This window comes from Malus domestica, chromosome 05, assembly GCF_042453785.1.
Source record: "Malus domestica chromosome 05, GDT2T_hap1".
Lineage (NCBI taxonomy): Eukaryota > Viridiplantae > Streptophyta > Magnoliopsida > Rosales > Rosaceae > Malus > Malus domestica.
In genome coordinates this window covers 17449966-17464837 of record NC_091665.1, presented here as the reverse complement: position 1 = coordinate 17464837, position 14872 = coordinate 17449966, and the positions used below count along the sequence as shown (strand labels likewise).

General features: G+C 40.5%; 1 protein-coding gene across 1 annotated transcript; it reads right to left on the bottom strand.

The window, feature by feature from the left end:
• Positions 1–5431: 5431 nt before the first annotated feature.
• Positions 5432–14498, bottom strand: LOC139196643 (uncharacterized). The gene is made up of 4 exons (XM_070823027.1): positions 14218–14498; positions 14016–14125; positions 7111–7269; positions 5432–7023 (listed from the first exon to the last, which is right to left on the bottom strand). Exon 4 carries the CDS (start codon positions 6304–6306, stop codon positions 5719–5721), a length of 588 nt encoding a protein of 195 aa, XP_070679128.1. The 5' UTR covers positions 6307–7023; positions 7111–7269; positions 14016–14125; positions 14218–14498; the 3' UTR covers positions 5432–5718.
• Positions 14499–14872: the final 374 nt, after the last annotated feature.

The window sequence follows — 14872 nt, the reverse complement described above, 5'->3', positions numbered from 1 at the left end:
CGAGCAATCAGTGAGACTCCTTTCTCATTGGCATTTTGTTCAAAAGCAATCATTCATCCCAATGTCATCGTGCCAAGTATCAATACTCTACTTCCAAGTGAATAGCAGAACAGAAATGAGATGGCCACTAACCTAGATCCGGCAAAGGAAAAACGCGAGAAGGTCCTCACCCGTATCGCAGCCTTCCAACACAACTATTATCTAGCTACAACAAAAGGGCCAAGATCTGGCAGTTCCAGCTCGAAGATCTAGTCCTAAGAAAAGCCTTCATCACTGCCCGCAGAGAAGGCTAAAAAAAAATGGATCCCATCTAGGAAGTTTCGTACAAGATCAGTAGAGTAAGTAGCAAAAGTAGTTACACCCTTGCCACCATGAATGACAAAGAGATCGAAAAGCAGTGGAATGCCTATAATCTAAGGAAGTACCATGCGTGACCTTCAGTAAAATCAAAGCCCGAAGACTCAAGCAACTCGACGGGCACCACCTCGCAAGCCGAGGATTATCTAGTTGTAATGCAATTCCTACCTTACACCTAAGTTTTCATTCGTTTCACTTGTTTTCAATGAGGAATTCAGAAGTAATTTACAACTTGGCTTGGATGCATACTTACAATAGTTGATCACTCCTGCATTTCAAAAGAAGACCGTGCCCTTCTTAAGGACTTATCGTATGAATTGCTCCCCCTGAGGACCAACCATGCTCTCCAGTGCGACAGGGTAAACCAATTCCCCGACACCCACATGAGTTTGCTTTCCCATGTAGGAAGATAAACTTTACACTCCAAATATCCAAAGGTGGATGAGTCGGGCTGCCCTGGTGTAACTACGTGCACGATGGCTTGCACCGGGATTCCTAGAAGTAGCCACAATGGTCTTTTTAAGGTTTAGCTAACCGAAGGATATTGGGTCTCTTGGCCTAATCCATAGGGAACCGGGCCTCAGAGACGGAGGAGGCACATTATGCAGTATGCCCTATGGACAGCTGCCCTGGAACCCTAAAGCTCCTACCAAGTGTACTAAGGTAGCTTACGGTTTCCCGAAGACCGCCTATGGCTTGCCCTTCAAGCAGTAAGTCATGCTAAACTTATACAACAACAGATCTTTGTGAAAGGTTAAACAGTTAACGTGCATATACGAAGCTCAATCCACTCCTGACATGCTACGCAGTCGATAAGCTTTACCTCTACCAAGCGCGAAAAGATCATTTAGATCTACACTAATTCCTAAAGTGTTGTGATACTTACTACGCAACCCACGGAATTGGTTACATAAAGAGCAAGGAGTTCTCTCGGACCTTTGCTTACGAAATTCCATACAACTGCATACTTTTGATACGAAAGGTTAGCAAATTTCATGACCCAAAAATCTTTAGTTTGTTGTGATGCAGGCCACACAGCTTAAAGAATTGTAGAAAACCAAGGTTAGCAGCCAAGTGGTCACAAAGACTAGTATACTTCTGTAAGTAAGGCGTCTGGTTGCCGACTTTATGGCTAACAACCTTGCAAATGTTCTTCACCAACACCTACGGCTCATAGGCTACGCGACCCTGTCTGCTTATAGAAAAGCAGCATGCCTGCTACTAGACCTGGCATTCGTGTCGTGTTTTTCGTGTTCATGTCTTTTTTGTGTTATACACGACACTACCCGAAATCGACCCAATAATATTAACAGGTAATATGACCCGACCCGTTACTCGTTAAGGAAAATATATTTTAAACCAATAAATAATTAAATGAAAAACATAATACTAAATAAGTATATGCATACCATATTGTCACATCCAAAACATAAAAACACATTTTTCTTTTAAGTATATTTTCGCTTACCTAAATTTATTGCTCTAGCCTTTTTCTTTACAAGACTCGTATTTCTATTGTCTATACTTTCGCTTCCAATATCTCGTTCTGTTCCCATTATAATCTCTACGGACTCCTCATCACTAAGGTTTACTGAATCTGAATCTCTAGCATCCTTTGCTTCTGAAACAAAATGGGTATCAATTAATTAAGTAATGTCTTTAACAGTTTTTTAATTAATGTAGAAGTGTAAAAAATATAGAAAAAATATATAAACGCTCGTAATGACAAGCTTTACAATTTTCATGAAGAGCTTAACTTCGAAATTCGCCACTATAATCATATAAATCATAGATCAAAATTTAACCGTTGATTGTTGTTTACATTTACGCTTTATTGTTCTCATCAAATTTTTGTTTTTTCAGATTTTCTTTTTTGAAAACCTGATCTATTAGAGGATGCAGGAAGATGAACGGTTTGGATCATTGATATTATATTCAGAGTTTTACGGTTAGTGAAAATATTGCTTGATGTTTATAAAGTTTCTACAAACTATATGACATCGACTCATATTTCAGTTATTCGTAAATATTGAAATGTGATATCAAAGATCTGAACCGTTCATCTTCTTACATCCGCCAGATGATCATGTTTTCAAAAACGAAAATTTAAAAAATGAAATTTATTAAGAAGAATAAAGCGTAAATGACAATTGACGGTTAAATATAAATATAAGGTTTTATGGATTATAGTGTTGGATTTCGAAGCTGACCCCTTCATGAAAGTTGTAAAGCTTGTCACTATGAGTGATGAGTGATTGTATATATATATATATTTTTTTTTTTTTTTACATTTTTTACACTTCTACAGTCATTATTATTAGTTTTATTATTTTTCCCTCAAATAAAAAACATTATTCATGAGGGTTTGGATGATTTTAAAAATCTAAACAATCATGTAAGTGTAACCATTATCTACTCGTGGAGGAATAATGATGAATCACAAGTGTTTATATATTCTTTCCCATTTTTCATACTTGTATGTATGTCTTCTTAGTTCTTGCCTATACAAATACTATACTAGTTTATTGGGTAAATTACATAAAACTACCTCAACTATTGGGTCATTAACAATTTCATACCTCGTCTTCAAAAAGTTTCAATGTCATACCTTCCGTCAGTTGTCTGTCAATTCCTCTATTAAATACTAACGTGGCATGAGGCGGGACCCACTTTCTGTTAAAAATATTTAAAAAATTAATAAAATATTAACTAAATATTTAAAAAACAAAACAAAACAAAACCCAAATCCCATCACCACACACCCCCGCGCCGAAACCCCATCCTTCCCATCTTCCCCATCTATCGTCCCCCACCCTAAACCTTCCTTGTAACATCCCACATCGCCCAGGGGTATGGATCATGTAAGCCTTATATGTATATTTCCATCTCTACTTAGCACGAGGCCTTTTGGGAGCTCACTGGCTTCGGGTTCCATCGAAACTCCAAAGTTAAGCGAGTTTACATGAGAGCAATCCCACAATGGGTGACGCACTAGAAAGTTCTCATGTGAGTTCACAGAAACAAAACCATGAGGATGTGGTCGGGGCCCAAAGAGGACAATATCGTGTTACGATGGAGTTGAGCCAGGGATGTGATGGGGGCCCGTGCCAGGATGTGACATTCCTTCCAAACCCAAAACCACACCCCCACCTCCCCCACAACTAGGGATGGCAATTCTAACCGTTAAACCCGATAACCATGGATAATCAACCGAATGAATTGGATTTGGATATGAAAATTTAGGTATGGTATGGATATGGGGAAAAACCGTGAACTTTATTCGGTTATGGTTTTGGATATGGTTATAAGGGTCCCCAATCTGTATCTATATATATTTGATATATAATATAATTTTATTCAATTTACCGAACCCTCCCTATACTAATTCATTATGCCTGCATCAAACCCTATACTATCTTTATTATGCACCATGCATGGGGCATACCAACAACCTCATCAATTCAAAACTCTTATTGTTATACTCAACCAAATTAATTCATTGAATCATTTTATATATCAATTATCAAATGTTACAAGTTTATCAAATTCATCTCTTTTCAAGAGTATCACTGTCAAGAAATTGGTGCATGTTATCATGAGCAACTTCAAATATGTTTTTATGTTTTTTGTAATTGGATGTTGCTATTTAATGACGGAATTAGTATCTACTAAAATTTATAATGCGTCAATTGGATGAATATATATATATATATTTTGACGAAGATGGATATAACCGATAACCGATTGAAAATCTGTTACCCAGTGAATATGGTTATGGATAATCCCCGATGGTTAATTTGCGGTTATGAATATGGTTAAATTTTATGGTTATGGGGATAGATATAACATTTTCGCCCCCAAACCGAACCGTTGCCATCCCTACCCACAACCCTACATTTCTCATGCCCGAGCCTCCCAACCACCTACCCCACAACCCCCCATTTCTCCTTCCCGAGCCTCCCAACCACCTCCCTCTCCTCCACCCTCTTCACCTTCCCTTCTATTTAAAACTTGACCACCTTATCCTTCCCATCGAAGTTGGAACACCTCAACTGGTTGTTTTTTTTTTAAGTTTTGAATAGGAGGGGAGGTGAAGAGAGTGGATGAGGGGGATGTGGTTGGGAAGCTTGGGAGGGAGAAATGGGGGGTTACGAGGGAGGTAGGGGTGGGGTTTTGTGTTTGGAAGGAAGGTTTGGGGTGGGGGGGGACGACGGATGGGATGAGGAAGATGGGAAGGATGGGGTTTCGGTGCCAGGGGGAGTGATGGGATCTGGGTTTTGTTTTGTTTTGTTTTTTTTTAATATTTAGTTAATATTTTTAATAGAAAGTGTGTCCCACCTCATGCCACATCAGCATTTAACAAAGAAATTGACAGACAACTAACGGAAGGTATGATATTGGAACAAATTCGAAGATAAGGTATGACATTGAAACTTTTTAAAGACGAGGTATGAAACTGTTAATGACTCAATAGTTGAGGTAGTCTTATGTAATTTACCCTAGTTTATTTTAATTTTGGACAACATGTTACGTAAAATTTATCCTAGAATAATAATACAAAACTATACATTTAATATAGAATATATTGTATATATTAATATGACGATTGTATTTTATAATAAATCTTTTAGTAATTAAACTTTCAAATTATCAAAATAATTTTTTTCTTAACTGGTCAAAATGGGTTACCCACGTGTTACCCGCATGTTTACCTGTTAAGAACCTGTTATTAACGAGTTCTTAACGGATCACCCAATATTGACCCGATTAGCTATCGTGTTGACGCGAAACCTGTTATTTTCAGGTTGTGTCAAAAACTGCCGAGTCTACCTGTCATTAGTCTAAAGGTCAAGGGTTGGGCGTAAACAAAAGAAGCGAAGATGAAGAAAAGCGAATGAAGCAAGTTTATTAAATTTTTAAGCAAAATTGATAAACAAATAGCAAAGTCCAAAAGAGCTCAAGCAAAGCAAAAGCAACAAGGAAAATAAAGAAAATCCTAAAGGCTACCCTTCAGCAGCTTGGACATTCCATGACTACTCGGCTGCCACACCTTCAGCAGCCACAATGCCCTCAGTAGTAGCATCATCCAGTGCTTCATCCCGACTGCCCCATCCTGGGTACCAAGTTCTCCAATTACTTCACCAATGGAAGCCTAAATAGTAAAGGCAAGCAAGTCTTCCAGAGAAATAGAAAAGGTCTCAAAGTCTTTCCCAGCAAACCCAAAGTCAATGGCCTACCAAAGAGATGATCTACATAACCTAGCTTGTAGAAATCAGCCTGACTCTGAACAAGCGAAGCCTCAAGCCCAGCCTTCTCGCCCTTCAGCTGTTCGTTCTTATCGAGCAGGACAACACGGACGTGCTACAGCTCATGAACTTCCTTCTTCAGACTTTCATTGATCTTTAGTGCACTTTGGAGTTCCAACACTTGAGGTTCAAGCTTATCAACGATATTCTTGAAGTGAATCACTTGATTATAAGTAGCAATCAACTCTTCATCCTTTGCGTAAGCAGTGGAACGAAGCTTAGAAATGGCACACTCAAGATCTTGAATCTGAGGTATGTAACATTTAATCTCCTTCTCTGCACTTTCATACTTAACTTGGATCACATCAAGCCTGGTCTTCAAGTCAACAATCTCTTTGCGAACAGTCTCAAGCTGCAGAGAAATGGGGGTAAAGATATTAGACCCTTTCAAAGCAACGAGCTCAGACTCTAACCTCTTGATCTTCTCGGCAGTGGAATAAGCTTCAGCTGCCATAGTTTTTTCCACTTCCTTGGCAGCCTTAGTATCCTCTTGATTAAGAAGCATAGACTCGACTGCCAAAATCACCGTTTTCTGCATCATGGCAAACAGAGCAGTCATTCTATATTCGGTCATATACTTTGCAAAGGAACTTGGGCAAACAACCCCTCTAATGCCATCAACAAGCTTGGCACATGCATCCATGTCTTCAAGCAGATCTAGTTTCAAAAACGCATAAATCTCAGCAGCCTTTCTAGAAATAGGCTTAGTGGATTTCTCACAACTGCCTACGCGAGCAGTCTCCTATTTCTTAGCAGGCGAATCAGTCTCAACAGCAAAGAGATTGGGCCTTAGCGCCACTTTAGCAGTGGAGTCCACTTTATCGTTCTTCATAGTAGCCAGCCTCTCCAAAGATGAACCAGACTTAGCTTCCAACGGATATCTTAGAGCAAATTTTGGCAATAGGAGCACAACAGAACCTCTACATTGAGCAATCTTATCAGCAATCGTACTAGCCATCTTTGTCATGGTAGATGTCACCAAGTTGGATCTAGCAACCCTATATTTCTTCCCGTTGGAAGAAGTCAAGTCAATCACAAGCCTATCAGCAGCAGGCAAACCTTCACAAGCAGTAGAGGAAGTTTTTGTCTTTTTCTCAGCTGGCATCTCTTAAGCAGGCAGGGAAGATCTCTTCTTTCCACTTTCATTCACAACAAGCTCCACGACAACAATCAGATGAGCTAATGTCTCTGCCTTGATCTGCTTTATCCCATCTCTCGGGGGCAGCTCACCTTTTTCCCAATGAAGAGGACTAAGCAACCAACGTCATTCACGGTACTCAACACTCAGCAGAGATACTTAAAGCAACATGCACATTCTTCATATCTGGAAAAGTCTTGGGAGTTGAGTCAAATTTCGAATCTACATAAACAGAGGATGATAATCAAAGAATCAGAGAGCAGCTCAGCAAAAGCACAAAGTAGCCTAGAGACTAAGTAGTCTACTTACCGGTAATGAAAACCGTTAGAACATGCAGCTCAAGGGAAGAATTAGACTTCCACTCTCCACTTATTTCCGAAGTCTTCTTGGCCCAGTCATGATCTCCCTTGCTTGAATGATCAAAGAGCCTATGGCGGGATCGCAACTGCCCAACTCCATCAATATGGCCTATGTCAAAGAAGTACCAAAATTCGTAGACAGTTAGATCCAAGTCAAATAATTGGCTTAGATTAAGGAATCCTACCATCACACGGACCGCATTTGGAGAACATTGAATGGGGGAACACTTCATAGAGCAAAGCATTTCTTGGAAGAAACGCGGCATAGGAAAAGTAAATCCTAACATGAAGTAGAAAGGGTGAAACTTGATGGGTCTTCCAGTCTTACTACATGGTTCACGCCTGCTACCCTCCTTGACACGCTTCGCACACACCTTAGATAGTATAGCGTGCCTATATGCTTCAAGGAAATCTCTAAATGAGTCATCGAAGCTAATTTTGAAGTAAGAAGCCTTGAAGTGGTCTACTTTACTCAAAGGCCTGCCTTGACGATACAACGGCGGCACACCATCATCACTCTTGTGGCTTGAAAAAGACATGCTCAAAGAAATTCTACAAACACGCAAGAAAGAATTGTCAGACAAAAAAAAAACAAAAAAAAGTCAGCGTATCAGGCCCCACTGCCCAAAACTGCATGAGCCCAGCAATATGCCAAGCCCCATGGCTTGGTCCCTTCTCCCTTGGCCCAATTTAGCTAGAAGGGGGGCATGTGCCCCTACGCCTCCCACTCTTTCTGCACATAGGCCTGAGCCATGTAAACCAGGAGGCCCACACCTCCTTGACGCCACCTTAGCAGGCCAAGACAAAGCCCAGCCCCCTGCTCACATGCTTCATCAATGGAGGACAGCTACAAATTCTCAAAAGCTTCACACTATCTTGATCAAGATAGTGTGAAGCAAAATCAATTCATGGTACCCAACAAAAGCTTCAACTCCAAAGCTTCACCAACAAAAGCTTCATCAGTGGAGGACAACAACAAATTCTCAAAAGTTTCACACTATCTTAATCAAGATAGTGTGAAGCAAAATCAATTCATGGTACTCAACAAAAGCTTCAACTCCAAAGCTTCAACTCCAAAGCTTCACCAACAAAAGCTTCATCAATGGAGGACAACTACAAATTCTCAAAAGCTTCAGTCTATCTTGATCAAGATAGTGTGAAGCAAAATCAATTCATGGTACCCAACAAAATCTTCAACTCCAAAGCTTCACCTACAAAGCTTCAACTCCAAAGCTTCACCAACAAAAGCTTCAACACAAAAGCTTCACCCACAAAAGCTTCAACAAAAAAGCTTCACCTACAAAAGCTTGACTGATAGCTTGACCCACAAAAGCTTGACCTACAAAAGCTTCACCCACAAAAGCTTCACCTATAAAAGCTAGACCCACAAAAGCTTGACCCACAAAAGCTTGACCTACAAAAGCTTGACCCACAAAAGCTTGACCCACAAAAGCTTGACCCACAAAAGCTTCACCTACAAAAGCTTCACCCACAAAAGCTTCACCCACAAAAGCTTCACGTACAAAGCTTCAACACAAAAACTTCACCTACAAAAGCTTCACATTATCTTGATCAAGATAGTGTGAAGCAAAATCAATTCATGGTGCCCAACAAAGCTTCAACCTCAAAGCTTCAACACCAAAGCTTCATCTACAAAATTTAAAAATTCAGAAATTCGAAAATTCAAACATTCGGAAATTCTAAAATTCAAAAATTCAAAAATAAAAAAATTCGAAAAAAAAAATTTGCCTAGGCCTCCTCTTCTTTGGGCCTAACAACTTTCATAACAAATATATATGAAGAAGGAGTTTTGGGCTACCACTTAGAAAGGAAATGCCTCATTCGTCAACTCCCTCAACCGGAGACTTGGGGGACTCCAAGCATATGCTATAGCACCTTGATACTCGGAAGTCTCATGACCACTCAGTGACTTGGATTTTTCAAGTCTCCAAACGAGAAGTTTTCCTCACTCGGGAAATTAAGGGAGCACTACCTCAACCTACATGCTTCATTCACAAAGCTTCAACATACAAGCTTCAACAAAAGGAAAAATTCAAAAAACTTAGTGAAGAAGGCCTTGGTGTATTTAACACAATACGTTGAAATGAAGCAAAGCTTGTTTATTGATATCTCCGATAAGTTACAAATATGTACATATACATGAATCAAAATAAACAAACAAGAGGGAGCCTTCACAAAGGTTGCTCAGGAGAAGTCTCAGCAGTCGGCAAAGCCCCAAAAACATGAGGCACCAGATGGTGATTATTCGGAGCCTCAGTACAAGGCAGAACCCCAGAAGGAGGAGGCACCGAAGGTTGATCATTTGGAGCTTCATTACGCGGTACAGCCCCAGAAGACGAAGGCAATAAATGCCTTTAGAACAAACACACAAACCTCTGATGATCAAGTAAAATCTGACCATCAGATTCCTACAGCTGGTCAAGCTTCCTCTTCATGTTTATAGCATAGTCATATGCAAGCCTGTGCAACTGTTTATTCTCATGTTTGAGCCCTATGATTTCCTGTTTGAGACTTATCACTTCAACCGCCAATGATTCAACTTGGCGGGTTCGAGCAAATAGGCATTGGGCCATATTAGATACAGAACCTGCACACTGAACAGTGAGAGCCAGAGAATCCTTAACAGCCAACTCATCAGACTGTTTGGAAAGTAGTCTGTTATCTTTGGGAGTGAAAAGGTTTCTGGCCACCACCGCAGCGGTCATATCATTCTTCATCACAGAGTCTCCAACGGTAAGATGACCAGTAAGGGATAAGAAGGATGGGCGCCATATGTTGTCTTGAGAAGGTATGGCTGCCTCTTCACCAAAGTTCAAGTCAAAACGACGGTCGGATGGGCCAGACATTCTCAGAAATGATGAAGGAGAAATGAGGTGCAATAAATCTCTGAAGTAAGGGGAAAATTCCTACAAGCAATAACTCTCTGAATGTACTCCTTGCACATAATTGGTGCCCTTATAAAGAAAGGGCAATAGGGTTGTTGATTCAAAAATCGAAGAGGCACCACTCTCCGGATTTCGAAGAGGCACCACTTTCCACACACAACATCAGCTCATCGAGTACCACAGACAACTTTGACAAAGTTTAGACCCGTAAATTTTGAAGGTCCAACTACCCTACTATTACCCACAAGGGTAAAGGAACAGTGCCACTGTTTCATAACTAGAAAGTCCCAATGTGTGTCAACCTCTGTGCTCCATGGCAAGGCAGACTGGCAAAAATGCCTAACCTTTACTCACATTCAAGAAAACATTCTCAACGAGATTGCTTGCTCAAAAATTGAAAAGGAACCACTCTCCGAATCTAGAGAGCCAGACTCTCAACAGGATTACTTTCTCAAAAATCGAAGAGACACTGCTCTTCAAATCTCAAGAGTCAGACCCTCAACAAGATTGCTTTCTAAAAAATCGAAGAGGCACCATTCTCTGAATCTCGAGAGCCAGATCCCTTACAGGATTGCTTGTTCGTAAACCGAAGAGGCACCGCTCTCCGAACTTCGAGAGCCAAATTTCCTTGGATAAAGCTTGTTTGCAATCTTCAAAGTGCTCTAACAAAGTTAAAACATGTGAAACTTGCAGCTCCCACTACATTGCTATGACCAAGAAGGGTAAATGAATAGCATTATTACTTGCTCAAAAATCGAAGAGACATCGCCCTCCGAATCTTGAGAGCCAGACTCCCAAAAGGATTGCTTGTTCGTAAACCGAAGAGGCACCGCTCTCCGAACTTCGAGAGCCAGATTTCCTTGGATAAAGCTTGTTTGCAATCTTCAAAGTGCTCTAACAAAGTTAAAACATGTGAAACTTTTAGCTCCCACTACATTGCTATGACCAAGAAGGGTAAATGAATAGCATTATTACTTGCTCAAAAATCGAAGAGACACCGCCCTCCGAATCTTGAGAGCCAGACTCCCAAAAGGATTGCTTTCTCAAAAATCGAAGAGGCACCACTCTCCGAATCTCAAGAGCCAGACTCCCAACAGGATTGCTTTCTCAAAAATCGAAGAGGCACCATTCTCCGAATCTCGAGAGCCAGATCCCCGACAGGATTGTTTGTTCGAAAACTGAAAAGGCATCGCTCTCCGAACTACAAGAGCCAGATTTCCTTGGATAAAGCTTGTCTGCAATCTTCACACGCAACATCAGCTTTCCAGATACCACATACCACTTTTTCAAAGTGCTCTGACAAAATTAAAACACGTGAAGCTTGCAGCTCCCACTACATTGCTACGACCAAGAAGGGTAAAGGAATAACATTACTACTTGTTGTTAGGGAGACTCCTATATATGCCGACCTCAATCCTCCACGGACAGGCAGACTTGCAAAAATGCTCAACCCTTCCTCATATCTGATAGGGCACTCCCAAAGAAGCCTCTCCAAATACTCAGCTTTCTTCCCCCTAATAATACCTATGCAAACTAACCACACCAGAGCAAGAGTATCTCATATCATCAGGATCAAAAGCAAAAGTATCCCATATGATGCTTTTTCCTTGTCTTTTCCTTTGCCCTTGTTCTTACCTGCAAGACAAGGAGAAAGGGAGCAATCAGTCAACATTTGGAATCAAGCTTCCAGTTATGAACTGACTGCCTGGAACCCTTTGCCTGATTACTTACCTGGCATTGTTCTCGAGTACTCATCTTCAACATCTTATGCTTCCAGAAAAGATACCACATCTGCCTGAGGAACAGATATGGCAAGTGAGAAGGATACAAGGAAGCATGTGGAGATAAGCGTAAGAGAACATGTGTCGATACATCCACTACTTTGTCAACAACAAAAGTATCCCATATCATCAGGGTCGAACGTACTCTAGATTTGATGGACTTGTTTAGACCCTCAAATTCTTGAGTCGGCCTTATACTATGGAAGAAACTAGAAAACCCTCCAGCCCAGTTCAAGAATAAGCCTGTGGAAACTTACTTCTTCAAAAGCAAAAGTATCTCATATCATTTCTTCTCCATTTGCTTCTCCTTATCCTTGTTGCTGTTTACGACACAAGGAGAATGAGAACAATCAATCGGAAGTCGAAGTCGAACCTTCAATCCAGGTTGCTTACTTGGAAGTCTGATTACTTACCTTGTCTGTTACCTCATTCGGCAAATCTCCTAGCTGGGCAACTTGGGGGACTCTTACTACATGGTTTGTATCGCACTTGACCAAGCCTGAAACTACAAGTAAGCTTCAAGTGAAATTGATACATTACCTTGTGCATCTCCATCGGTTAAAGATACCACCCCTGGATGGAAGAAAAGTACTTCCAGAGAAGATGTCATATCTACCAATGAGACAGATAAGGCAAGTGAAGACAATACCACACTTCGGTACTTAGTAGTTTCGTGATTACTCAGCGGCTTGGATCTTGCAAGTCCCCAACCAAGAAGCTTCCCTCACTCAGAAACTTAAGGGAGCACTATTTGTACCATACTTGACCAATCTCAAAACTACTGAGCACCGGTCAACGTTATACCGTCAAAGACCCAGAAGAGTTTCCCTCCAACCAGGAGGCCAATCACAATGCGACACATGTCGACATCAGAAGCCAATCATAGTGCGACACGTGTCTACATCAGAAGCCAATCACAACACGACACGTGTCAATGTCAGAATGAAACTAGAAACTCTCTTCTATAAATAGAGATGATTCTCTCACACTATTTCCGAATGTTATTTGTGCTAAATCATTCTAAATGAGAGCTTGAACCTATGTACTTGTGTAAACCGTTCACAATTAATGAGAACTCCTCTACTCCGTGGACGTAGCCAATCTGGGTGAACCACGTACATCGTGTGTTTGCTTCCCTGTCTCTATCCATTTACATACTTATCCACACTAATGACCGGAGCAATCTAGCGAAAGTCACAAACTTAACACTTTATGTTGTACCAAAATCCTCACTGATTTTTTGTATCAACAAATACTAAAATCCAGGAATGGGAATTCACATTTCTCCCCATTTAAATTTCATAATCGTCAATTAATTTGAATTTCATAACTGGCCCTGGGGTGAGTACTAACACCGGGTGCAGCACGATGAGCATGTACACAAGTACGTATGAATGCCATGACAGTAATATCAAACCATATAGTAGCATTTATCACAGTTTATATCACAATAATGATACTATGCAATATAGGCGTAAAAGTGAAGTAAATACGCATTTATGGAAACTATATATATATATAGGTATAAAACAACTGCCCACTCAAAGTACGTCACTGGTTCGTAACCCCCGAGCCTAGCTTGGGCTCGAAAATCCTCGGAATAAGTTTCTCCTATATGTGAAATAACTAAATAACATTAATTAAAGCACATAACGGAAACCTAAATAAAACCCCCATAGTTTGCTCAAACCTAAGGTATAAATATATGAAATCGATCTACTCGACGACACGAACACACACGTGTCAACCACACGCCGGCCGGAGGCTGGACGCTCCCCCACGCGCCGCCTAAAGGTTTGTCCACGGGCACCCACGCATCCCTGCGAGTACACTGTACTCGCCTTCTTCGCGAAAATCTGCAGTTTTGCAGATTTTTGGCCCAACTTCCAGAGCCCATATCAAGCTCGATTCTCAACCAAATTCATTTTTACAAAGCCAAATTAAAGCTAGGAATGTGATCTACCGATCCCAATTTATAGAAAGTTCGAATATGGTCTGAGTTAATCGGAAATTTGGCCTGAAATTGGCCAAACGACCACAGTTACAAATTTTCCAGAAACTGAAATTTTCTTCCTAACTTCCAGAGTTGATTTCTAACTCGTTACTTAACCAAACTCAGTGATTCAAAAGCCATTTTGAAGTTAGGAATGTAGAGAACAAGTTTGTACCTAGAAGAAGTCCAGTTGTGGTCGAAGTTGACCAGAAAAATGGTTTGAAAGTGACCAAATGGCCACGGTTCTTGAGCGAAAAATGGCAGGTTCACCTTCTTCTCAAGTTTCTGGGTAAAATCACACATTCAAAACACAAACAAAGGATCAATAACAACCCATAGAAGTGAAATAAAGGTTCTAAGGGTTTCTCAAGGCTTACCTAAGCCATGCATGGCTTGAAAATCGATATGTCGAACTCGCCGAGTCGACCTTCCGAGTTGGTGAGTCAAAAATCGTCCACACCAGATTTCAAGGACATAGTTGTGATCGTGGGACTGAGATGAGCATGATGATGTAGTTTGTTTGTTCGATCTACAAGCTTTGGAGCTCGCTCATAGAGTTGCAAAGGAAGAGAGAGTTCACGGGAGAGAGAGAAAGAACAGAGAGAGGTTTTCAAATTTTCTTTGCTTTTTCTGATAGAGGGGGACAGAACATACAGAAAATATGGGATAGGTGAGACTAAATGATGAAGGAAGGGTGCACGAGTAGGATTTAAAAAGGAATCCAAGGATAGGTTTTTAAATTTCCTACAGTAAAAAGGAAATTGAAATCTATCCGAAGTAGATATTTTACACTTTAAAATTTACGCATACTCGTACTAGCGTGTACAATTTAAATGCGATAGCGAGAAATAAAAAGGAAAGCGATAAGAATAAGTCCACGTTACTTGCCGATAAGGGCATAATCATCAATACACATACTCGGGGAGAAAATTGGATAGGAAAATTAGGGACGGGTCATCACAACATGAAGGGCTTAACTTTGAAATGTGCCACTATAATCATATAAATCATAGATCAAAATTTAACCGTCGA